The 13,212-nt window shown below is 16.9% G+C and overlaps 3 protein-coding genes across 3 annotated transcripts in view; 1 reads left to right on the top strand and 2 right to left on the bottom strand.

Annotated features, from left to right (window-relative positions):
- Nucleotides 1–3,998: 3,998 nt before the first annotated feature.
- Nucleotides 3,999–5,066, top strand: PRSY57_1438700 (ubiquinol-cytochrome c reductase iron-sulfur subunit, putative; the record flags this gene model as incomplete). The annotated part of the gene is made up of 1 exon (XM_012909984.2): nucleotides 3,999–5,066. One exon carries the CDS (start codon nucleotides 3,999–4,001, stop codon nucleotides 5,064–5,066), a length of 1,068 nt encoding a protein of 355 aa, XP_012765438.1.
- Nucleotides 5,067–5,947: 881 nt separating this feature from the next.
- PRSY57_1438600 (hypothetical protein) lies at nucleotides 5,948–11,578 on the bottom strand (the record flags this gene model as incomplete). Its single annotated transcript, XM_020115326.1, has 2 exons — nucleotides 5,948–11,247; nucleotides 11,458–11,578. 2 exons carry the CDS (start codon nucleotides 11,576–11,578, stop codon nucleotides 5,948–5,950), a joined length of 5,421 nt encoding a protein of 1,806 aa, XP_019969983.1.
- Nucleotides 11,579–13,005: 1,427 nt separating this feature from the next.
- Nucleotides 13,006–13,212, bottom strand: part of PRSY57_1438500 (hypothetical protein) — a gene marked incomplete at both ends in the record, with an annotated part of 5,104 nt that continues 4,897 nt past the window's right edge. The window contains one exon of the mRNA XM_020115325.1: nucleotides 13,006–13,166. Coding sequence (XP_019969982.1) covers nucleotides 13,006–13,166 — 161 coding nt within the window. The remainder of the gene's footprint in view (nucleotides 13,167–13,212) is intronic.

The following is a 13,212-nucleotide window of genomic DNA, read 5'->3' as shown; positions in this document are numbered from 1 at the left end:
AACAAAAAGTAACAAAAGGTTTAACTTAAAATATAATTATATTTGACGGAAAAAAAAAATATATATTTATATCTAAATTAAAAAAAAAAAAAAAAGACATAGAGAAGAACGTATCTGAAATGTTATAAAATAAAATGCATATAATATACATATATATATTAAAGTGAAAAAAAAAATATATGAATATAATATATCTCATATGTCTACAATAATATATTTCTTAAAGGTATGAATAGGAAATATATGATGTATAATATGTATAATCATTTAAAGATGGCGCTTCATATAGCAAATACACAAAATGAAATATAACGATATATATTAAAATGACATAAAAAAAAAGAAAAAAAAAAAGAAAAAGAAAAAGAAATAAAATAATATAAAATAAAATAAAAACAACATAAATTTTACATAAAGTATATATATATATATATATATATATATATATATATATATTATTTATTCATCTGTTTTATTTTTATTTTTTTAACGTGTGTGAAATAAATACGTATCATTTATATACTAATCGTCAGTAATCTTTTCCCTCTGAATTTACAAAATCATGCACTTAATTACAGAATAATATATATATATAATATATATATTATGCATATAAAATAAGTATATATTATGTAATTATATATCCTTTAAAAATTTTTTTTCGTATATATAAAAATCATATATATTTTATGAATCAATTGTAGATTTTTTATTCATTTATTATTTTTTTCTTTTCTTTGAATCCATCTATAATTTTTTTTTTTTTATATAACAATTTATTCATTATTCTTCTTTCTTATATAGACAAATGTATATATATATATAAATATACAAAATGAAAATTTTATATTTTACATGTGAATATATATAAATATATTATGTATATATAATATTATATATATATATATATATATATTTTATGCATTATTACATCTCACTCGTTATCTTGTTATTGGTAATCTGATTTTCTCTTAAAAAAATCACTTTATAAATTTATAAAAATTATTTTAAATGTATATATAAATATATTTATGTAATATTACATATTAAAAAGAAGGGAAAAAATATATATTAATATATGTACCCATATATATGTATATTATATATAATTTATAATAATATTTTAAAGAAAAAAAAAAAAAAAAAAACAATTTTATTTAAAGTGCATGTAAAATTAAAACTTTTGTATAATTATTAATTTATAAAGTTAAATGAAAAAAAAAAAAAAAAAAAAAAAAAGAATTTTTTACTAAGTTCACAAAATTTATATTGTTTATAAGAATATATGAACTAATTAAAAATACAAAGACAAAAAAAACAGCAAAAAATAAAAATTACATGAAAAATTGAATTTTTTTTTTTCTATTTTACACATTTATATATACATATATAAGTTACAAAAATTATTATACATTAAAAAGCTATATATATAATAATATTTATATATTATAGTATAATATTATATATATATATATAATATATATAATATATAAATATATATATATGTTATAAAAAAAAAAAAAAAAAAAAAATGTTCTGTGCAAGACTTGAAATGATTTAATAAAAAAGCATATATAACAAAAAATTTTTATTAAAAAATGAGGAAAATTTATATATTAATTATTATATATTTGAAAAAATCTAAAAAAATATTATGATTCTTTTTTGGTTTTATTAATATTATTTCCCATTTTTTTAGCTCTTTATTATTTTTTTTATTTATATTTTAATTATTTTTTGATAATTTTTTTTTGAATATTTTTTGATAATTTTTTTTGAATATTTTTTGATAATTTTTTTTGAATATTTTTTGATATTTTTTTGATAATCCTTTTTGAATATTTTTTTGATAATTTTTTAATTATATTTTTTTTTTTGATTAATTTTTTTTAATTTTTGGTTCGCTTTATTTTTTTTGTTTTTTCTTTTTTTTTTATTTTTTAGTGCATATAAAAGTCTGTTAACATGATTTTGTGGTTCAACTCAAAATTAGCGTGCGACTTTTTTTTTTTTTTTTTTTTTTTTTTTTTTTATTTTTTTTTAATTTTTTGTTTTTTTATTTTTAAAAAAAAAAAAATATATTCTCAACCAAAATAAAATAAAATTAAATAAAATAAAATAAAATAAAATAAAATGGGAATAGGAATAGAAATAGAAATAGAAATAATGATTTAGAAAAAAATATTATTAATTCATTTTTACATTATTATGATAAGTATAATATTAAAAAGGAAAAAGGAAAATTTTTTGTTAAAAAAATAAATGAACTGATTAATTATCTCTTTATCTCTTTATATTTTCATGTAAATATATATATTCCTAAACCATTTTAATACTATAAAAAGACAATTATATACATATATTATATATATATAATGTATTTTTTTTTTTTTTTTCGTTCTTTAAGTTATTCTATATTTTTCGATGTCATAAAATATTCATACGTATTCGATATATAATATGATTAAAAAACATTTATGTTATTATTCTAAGAATTATATGCAATTTCTTTTATTCTCTAATTTTTTAAGGAAATTAAAAAAGGGATTAAATATATATATATTTTTAAATCTTATACACATATAATCATATATATATATATATATATATATATGTATAGAATTAAAAAAAATTGTTACAAAAAATTTGTATTTATTATTTAAAAAACAACATTTTTAAACTCCATTTTGTTAATCATTTTAACTTATATTTCTATAACTCACGAATTCAAAAAAAAAAAAAGTAGTACATAATATGTTCCTCCTCTTTTTGTTGAAGCCTATGTAATAATTTTCTTTAAATAAAACACTTACAATAAATAATATGATGATCTCTTTGTTATATTATTATTTGTTTATAATATCTACATAATATTTTCTTTATATTTCAAAATAAAACTTACATTTTTATATATTAATAATGTGTAATGAACATACCTAAAGCATTTTTAATCTAAAAGAATAACGATGGATTAATATAAATTCTGTTCTCACTTTTATTTATTATTTTATTTTAATTTATTTTTTTAATAACGTAAATGTTTTTGCGTTATTCAAAAATATATTATCAAAACTACAAATATAATTTGTATAATATTATATTAATGTATATATTTTATTATTTTAATTTCATTGTTTTGTATTATATATATATATGTATTGTATATATGTATTTTTTATTTATTTTTAATATACATTTAATACAACGTATAATATATGTGTATACGACTATAAAATATTTTAGATACATTTTCAAGGAAAATTATTCTTTTATTAAATATAATATATATATATGATATGTATTTTTTTAAATTTTTTTTTTTTTTTCTGAAAAATAATGCAATTCATACCATTTTCATTTGACATAATAAATAAATAATGTACATATGAAAGAATAAATTAAAACATATAATTATTGATATATATATATATATATATATATATATATATAATAAAATAAAACAATGATAATATACACATAATATATTACATAAAATTTTTTTTTTTTTATTAAAAATATATATATATATATATTGTGTATATAATAAAATAAAGAAAAAATGATATGATTTAATTGTGCTATTTTTTTGTTAAAAAGTTCAAGACTTTTAAAATAAAAAAAAAAATTAATTTTTTTATCTTTTCATATTATAACGTTTTTATAATCTTATTTTATTATATATATATATTATTTTTTTTTGGTAATAATTTGCAACTTGGGATAAATCACAAAACGGGAAAAAATATATAGATATATATATATATATATATATATATATATATATATATATATATATTTATTTATATGTTTTTTTTTAATTATAACAAATGTCTAGGTAATATACATATTTTTGTGATACAATATTTGATAGTAAGATATTAAGGATATAATATATATATATTAATATTTATATGTATTATTTTATTTTTTTCTTCACTCTGCAATAAAATATATATATATATATATATATTATATATTTATATTTATTTATATATATAATGAATAATATTAAATATGTGGAACTTTTTTACAAATGCAAAATATTTCGAAAAAATGGATTGAATAGAATAATTAGAAGAAATGGTGGTACATTTAATCATAACATAAAAGAAAATGAACGTATTCCTCCTGCATCTGAAGATCCAAGTTATAAAAATTTATTTGATCATGCAGAAGATATAAAATTATGGGAAATTGAAGAAAAACAAAATGTGTCTCATAAAAAAGTTGAAGATTTATCAGAATTAGTTGAACCGTCAAATCATCCACATCAATATGAAGGTATTTTTGCAAGAACAAGATATGCTCATTATAATCAAACTGCTGAGCCTGTATTTCCAAGAAAACCAGATCTAGAGAAAGGGGAATTGGCTAGCGGAGCAAATGTAACAAGAACTGATGTCTGGCATAATCCTAAAGAACCAGCTATTGTATCAATTGGAAAATTTGAACCAAGGAATTTTAGACCTGCTGGTTATGCAGAAAACTGTCCTAATCCTGAAAGTATTAATTCAGATCATCATCCTGATTTTCGAGAATATAGATTAAGAAGTGGAAATGAAGATAGAAGATCCTTCATGTATTTTATCAGTGCATCCTATTTTTTTATTATGTCATCCATTATGAGATCTGCTATATGTAAATCTGTTCATTTTTTTTGGATTTCAAAAGATCTAGTTGCTGGAGGTACCACAGAATTAGATATGAGAACAGTAAATCCTGGAGAACACGTTGTTATTAAATGGAGAGGTAAACCTGTATTCGTTAAACATAGAACACCTGAAGATATTCAAAGAGCAAAAGAAGATGATAAATTAATTCAAACCATGAGAGATCCGCAATTAGATTCAGATCGTACCATTAAACCAGAATGGCTAGTCAATATAGGAATATGTACACACCTAGGTTGTGTCCCAGCTCAAGGTGGTAATTATAGTGGATATTTTTGCCCTTGTCACGGTTCCCATTATGATAATTCAGGAAGAATCAGACAAGGACCTGCACCTTCCAATTTAGAAGTGCCACCTTATGAATTTGTTGATGAAAATACGATAAAAATTGGATAAAGTATTTTTAAATAAAACACCAACAAGAATATGTATAAATATATATATAAATATATATACATATTTTATTTTTGTATTTTTATTTATTTTTTTTTTTAATGTTGTACATTATATTCGTGTATATTTATGCGGCTTTCAAAATTTTAACAACAAAAAAATAAAAAAAATTTTATACATATATATATATATATATATATATATATATATATATTCATTTATTTATTTATTTTTTTTTTTTTTTTCGCATAAGCACATATTTATACAACTAAATATTTATATTACGTAAAAATAAAAATTTGTTATAGGTATATATATTTATATGTGTCAATAAGAATATTATTACAAAAAGTATAATTTTTTTTAATAATTTATATACATATACTTAATAGTAATATGAATCTAAAATTTTTATTTCTTTCAAATAATAATATTTAAAAACTGTTTTGAAAAGTTTCTAACAGCTTTATTTAAAAAATTAAACAAATAAAAAAAAAATTAATAAATAATATATAGAAATTATAAAAAATACACAAAATATGGAAAATATAGAAAATGTTATAAAAAAACATGAATTTTATTTATTAAAATGGATTGTAGACATTTGTATATATTATTATATGCCTAAATCTCCTTAAAAAAAAATATAAAAAATGAGAGAAGGGAAAGAAAAAATGTATTAAAACAAATAAAAATATAAATATATGTATATATATATATATATTGTATAAAAGGGGTATCCATATATTCATTATAAAATCATATATAACAAATACGATAATCAAATATTATAAAAAAAAAAAAAAAAAAAAAAAAAAAAAAAAAAAATTTAAATAAATAAATAAATAAATATATATATATATATTTTTTTTTTTTTTTTTTTTTCATTTATTATGACAAGTACACGTTTTCACGTATGCATTTAATTTGTTTGATAAGTGCTTGTAGAACATGAAACATAAAAAATTATTAACTATAAAAATGATAAAAAGGATATAAAAAAATATTACATAAAAATTGTTAGTAAAAATCTGGTACCAATTTTGATAATGATAATTACTATTATTATTATTCATATTATTCATATGATTCATGACATTATTTGTATTGTTCATATTATTATTAGTAGTATGATTATCCTTTGGGCTGTAATTCATAAAAGTATAGGGATTTATATTATATGACAAACCATTTATGATATATCTTTTAAATATATTTTTCCAATATTTGAATTTGTATATTAAGAATTTTACAACCTTTAAATTTACTATAAAATTGAATATGTTCAAATAAACTGTTTGAAGACGATCAACTTGTGAATTATAATATATGAATGGTGTTTTAAAAATATCATTATGACAATGATTTTCATAATATAAAAAATTGAATAAACTTTTTTTTTTTTCTTTTATAATAAAATCTGTATTTTTTTGATGATATCCATTTTTGTTATGCAATAAAATATTTTGATCATCATCACACATGGGATAATTTCCAGGTCTTATTTTTTCAAATAGATATTTTCGTTCAAATTCATCATATAAGAAATTTTGTAAATATTTACATAGATATTTTAATGAATCCATATTTTTGCTTTTATCATTAATTTGTTCTAGACATATTTCTTTTAATATTTTATAGAACGTGTCTGAATTTTTCTTATTCATATTTAAATCTTTCATATGTTTTTCATTAATCATAATATATTTTAATAATAGACTTATAGTATTTTGTAATATTTTAAAATTTGATAACATATGATATATAATTTTTGTTTTATTATTTGTTATTTTTATAATATCTCTTAATTTCGTTAGAAGATAATTATTTTTAGTTTCGATAGTTTTTATTTTATCAACTAACGTTAATAATGCATGTCCTCTTGTATTTTTTGATTTCTCTTCTATTTTTTCTTCTCTTATACAATTTTCTTCATTTGGAAAATTTAAATTTTCATCAATAATTTTATTATCAAATTCTTCTATAAAATTAATTTTTTTTGTTTTTTTTATTTGTTCTTTTCTCTTTTGATTCACTTTGATATTTTCATTTCTTTCCTTTTTTCCTGTTATTACAGAAATATTTTTACTAGTTTGTTTATTTCTTTTATATGTATTATTATGATTATTTTCAACATTTTTATCATCATCTCTATATTTATTAGAAACATTATCATCATATTCACTGATAATATCATATACATCATGGATAAGTTTATTATTCGATTCTTCATTTTTCTTAATTTCATTCAAAATTTTTATACTACTACTGTCATGACTATCCTTATCTTCATCATATAATATATTTTGCTTAATCTTGTTTTTCATACATTTATGATATTTGGAATCTTTTTTTTCAAACTTATCAATATAATAATTTGAATATATGATATTCTCCATATCTCCTATGGTTAAACATACATTTTCTAAGAAGTTTTTTTTGGGGTTTATAATTATTCTATTGGTAAGATAATAATTCAAATATGAGTTCTTATTATCATGATCGTATTGATAATGGTCACTATAAAGAACATTATTATTATTAAAATTATTATTACCAATGTTATCATTCTCATTCTCATCATCATCAACATCATCATGATCATAGTAAAAATACTCATCATTATAACTATCATTATTATATAAATAATTTGGTATCATATTTATTTTTCTGTAAGCATTTATTTTTTCTTTTTCATCAACACCTTCTTTATCATAAAAATAATTTTCATTTTTATATATATCCTCTTTATTAAAATCAACCTTCCAATTTTTTTCTTTTCTATTCAATAACAGAAATATCATGTTTGTTATACACCATGTTATATAATTAGTTAAATAATATTCCTTATTTTTTGAAAAAAAATATATATGGGATAAGGACATATAATTTTTATTATTTGCAGTTTTTATATAATAAGACATTTCAATATTGTTCAAATACTTATCGAATGAACAAAGTTTTGATTTTTCCATATAATAATGAAGATATAATATAATGTAATTTTTATTCATCTTAATATATCCTCTATTATTATTATGTCTATTATGTTTTTTATTTATTTTTTTTAAAAAGAGAGAACTGAAATTCTTCTTCAAAAAACAATTTTGTTTAATATAACTTGTTACGAATTTTTGCAAAAATATATATAGATTTTTTTTTTTTTTTTTTTTTATTATTATTATTATTTTCTTTATATTATTAAAAATGTAATTAAATAAAATATGCAAACAATCATTCATTTGAAATACCATATCATTTTTGTTATAAATCCAAAAATTTAAAAAATAAATATATGGTAACTTTCTAAATACGAATTTGTGAAAAAATAATATAATTCTATTAAATATATTTTCTCTCATTTTTTTTTTTTGTTGTTTTTTTATTTTTTGAATTTGATTTTTTTTCATATTATTATCTAATATAGGAATATAATTTAATTTGTTTCTCTTTTGTACATATTTATATATATCATTTATTAATTTTTCTCTTCGACAAGTATTAGAACTATTATTATCATTATTATTATATTCGTTATTAAAAATGTGATGATGAGCTCCTACAAAAACTCTTTTCTTCTTCAAAATTTTATAACTTTTATATATATCAACACATTTCATTTTGTTATAAAATGTACTTAAATATTTTCTTTCTAAGTTATATAAAAGTGTAACATGTTTATTTTTTTTTATTTCTTTTTTGGACCAATTGTTAATTAAATTAGTACAATATTTTATAAATTCAAAATGGTAAATATTATTTGCTTTTAATCTATATATAACATATAAAATCATATAATTTTCATAAGGTTTTCTTTTATACATTTTTGTTTTTTTTTTCCGTTCTATCATATGTACTCTCTCTTTTTCATATTCATAATTCTTATATCTACTATATGGTATAAATTCGTTTATGTCCACTTCCTTTGTTGTATATAAAAAGTCATTCATACTAATATTATTATTATGCATATATTTCAATACACTCTTCTTATCATAATAAGTATAATACGGAAATTTTAAATATATTTTATTTTGAAACTTGTGGGATATAAATATATTTCTAAAGAAATAAAAATGGGGTGACAAGTAAATGTTTTTTAATTTATTGATACGTTCATTGTTACAATAATAATTATCAAATATATATTTTTTTGTAATAAAATGTTTTATATTTGAACGAGATATCCATACTTTGGATAATAATATTTTATTTTCAAATAGACACACTAAATCACCATTACATAATATATTTGAAAAGAACAAAGAATATATTAAATCATGAAGTATTATAATATGATTTTTATTAAATGTATTTAATGATATATAATCATCATTAATAATAGTATATTTCTTTTTTCGTTTTTTTCTTTCTCCTCTATTAATGATGCTAAAATATGGATTTTTTACAAATTCTTTCTTTTTATACATTGTATATAAAAGAGGTATCCATTTTTTCCTTTTTAATAAAAATTGTATACTTGAAAAGGGTAACGATTTAATTAAAGCCTCATACTTATTTTGAGTATTCATTATTAAATTATATATATACTTTTTTTGTTCTTCCTGTTTTATATATAATTTTTGATATATGTCGTTATCATAATATTCGGATAATTTCTGTTCATGATTTTCTTTTAAGACTTTAATGAAATTAATAAAATTGATATACTTTTTATTTAAATATTTATATCTAGTAGTTATATAAAATCTGTTCATAAAAAATGATGATTGCATATTATTTTTTAACATATTAAAATGATATAATTCCTTTTTAATATGTTGATTAAATAAATAATATAATACAATCAATATGTTGTAATAGACATTTTTATAAAATATATGATTTTTTTTTTTTTTTTTTTTTTGTATATGTGTAGATTTGTTATTTTTTATATTGATATATATATTTTCATTATGTTCATCATCCATATGATTCTCTCTTTTTATGTTTTCAAAAAATTTATCTCTTTTACTACTTTTATAGGATGAACATTTATATAAATCTTTTGTATTATCTGTTACAAGTTTTTTTTTTTTTTTTATATAATAATCTCCTTTCATACTGTCTTTATTATTTTTTATTACACACATATCATTTTGTTCATCTGCATTACTCTCATCTATCCTTTGTTGTTCATCATTAAAATAATTTTCTTTAAAAAAGGTATCTTTATCAAATAATTCATAATTCATTAATTCATTTTCTATTAATTCTGTATCCATTAATTCTTTTTCAATCATATCAGTATCAAATAATTTGTTATGTATAAATTCATTTTCTATTAATTTGGTATCTAATAATTCTTTTTCTATTTGTTTTGTATTCATAAGATCTTTATCTATTAATTTGGTATCTAAAGATTTTGCTTGTGTCCTTGTACTTTTTTTTTCTTTTTTTTTTTTTTTCTCATCATTTTTTTTGATATTATCATAATATATATTACTCACATGAATTTTATCATTATCATCATTTGTACTTGTTTTTGTTTTTGACTTCTTTTCTTTACTTGTACTTGATAAAGTGTCATCAAGTGATTCATTATTTTCATATAATTCTTCCAAATTTTCAATAATTTCTTGATCATATAATTGTTCATTGTTTTGATCCATATAATTATCTTGTAAATCCTTTTCAATTTTATTAATATTTTCATCCGAATATATTTTATCACTTAACATATCAACTCCAGAAGATGCAAATATTTGAAGATGCGTCAAAGTACAATAATAATTGTTCTCTAAATTATGATGAGATAATACATGAAACTTTAAATATTTCACCCAACAATTATCTTCATCGTAATTTTTACAATATTCATATATATTAAATAATTCAAAACTTTTAGTAAAATTTGTTGATATCTTCCCTAATCTTTTCCATTTAGTAGCTGGATATACATCACTACCTAAAATCTCAATGACCTTAAAATTTGATGCATAATGCTCTAAGGATACTAAACCTATTTTTTCTATATGTATAATATCACTAAAGGAATATATCCACCATATGTCAGAATTACATGGCGTTAACATATAGCTATCATAATCATATTGTTGAATGGATCTAATATTAATTATGCCTTTGCTATATTCTATAATCTTCGTACCTGTGTCAAGCGAGCCAAAATCTATTTTTAATTTAAGGCTCGTTAGGTTGTAGTTCTCTCCCAAAATATACTTCTCTAAAAAATAAAAATAAAAATAAAATTAAAAAATGAAAATCAAAATTTTCTTTAATACATATGCATACTTATATTTTTTTGTACATATATATATATATATATATATATATATATATAAGATACATATAAGGTACATATACAATACATACATATAAATATATATATATATATATATATATATATATATAATAATATCATTTTTATATATACCTGTCGACGAATTTGTATAGTTCGTGTTCAGATCATTCCTATATATCGTGGCTTTGGGTGTAAAAAAGCTTTTTATAAGAAAGAACAAAAAGTTTACTGAAATTAAAAACCACCATATCATATTTCTTTCCCTTTATTCTTTATTTTATAATAAATTTTTATGGTATATTTTCAGTTTGTTTTATTGTTTATTTGTTTATTTTCTTATTTGCTTCTTCTATTTTTTTTTTTTTTTTTTTTTTGGTTCATTATTATGTAAAAATAATTTCTTTTATATTATTTTTAATATGATTCATTATAACGTATTATTATAATACAGATAATTAAAACATTATATATTTAATATCATTAACAATGTCCTTTAAATTATTGTATATTCATGATATGTCACGATATATTTATAAAGACTTATCAATAAATAAAAATATGATATATATTTATATATATATATTATATATATTTATTTATATTTCATTATTTTTGAGCTTTATAAAATCGATATTTTATAAAAGCTTAATACATAAATTACTTCTCTCATAATTATATTTCATTGAAATTTATAATTCTTATATTATCTCTATATTTTTTGTGTGTGATTCATATATATAATATTTTATCTACAATTCAAAAATGTTTCATATATATATTAAATATACATATATATAAGATTATATATGCATATACTTTTTCATATATATATAAAAATTATATTTTACATATACATATAATTAATTAGTCTAATATTTTTTTATAATCTTAATTTCCTTGTCACATTTAATTATAATGTTGCAAAAAATATAAATATAAAAAATATATGGATTTCACATATTTTCTTTTTATATTATATTAATTTTAATTCAAACAAAAAAAAAAAAAAAAGAAAAAATAATAATACATATATATATAATAAATTTATATATAATGTATTCTTTTTAACGTTAAAAAAAATATAAACAAAAATTCATATATTTAAATAAATAAAAAAAGAAAAAAAAAAAAAAAAGAAATTATATATATATATTATATATATATATATAATATAATAATAGGAATGAGAAAAAAGTACTCTTTTTTTTTTTTTTTTATAAGGAAACAAATTCCGATTATTTTATTTTATTTTTTTTGTTGCAAAGGTATATTAAAATAAAGAAAAACAAAAAAAAAAATAAAATAATATATAAATTAAATAAAATTTATATATCATAAAAATAATAAGAATTTTATATGGTTTTGTTCAACCTATATATATATAAAATAATATATTATATATATATTATATATATATATATAATATATAATAATATATATATATATATATATATATATATAATATATGTATTAATTTTTATTTTTTTAAAACTTAATATAATATTATTATATGTTATAAATATATAAATGTTTCATATATTTATTTATTTTTAACCATTTTATTTATTATATATATATAATATATATTATTTATAACATTTCTTAATTTTCTTAATATTTCACAAAAATTATAAAAAAATATATATAGTTTAAATAATATATATAACAACACTTTTTTCATTAATATATATATAACATTGAACCGTATAAATTACTTAATAACTCTATTTTAATTTTTAAGAACTTATTGAAATAATATTTAAAAATATTTTGATATTCCAATTTGTTCTTAAAAAATATTTTATTCAATTCTTTAATAGGTAAGAGGATGTGATCAAGGTCTTTCAAAAAAAAAAAAAAAAAGAAAAAAAAAAAAAAAAAAAAAAA

The sequence above is a fragment of the Plasmodium reichenowi genome, chromosome 14 (assembly GCF_001601855.1).
Source record: "Plasmodium reichenowi strain SY57 chromosome 14, whole genome shotgun sequence".
In the NCBI taxonomy this organism is placed as follows: Eukaryota; Apicomplexa; class Aconoidasida; order Haemosporida; family Plasmodiidae; genus Plasmodium; species Plasmodium reichenowi.
This window is presented reverse-complemented; position numbering and strand designations above follow the sequence as displayed.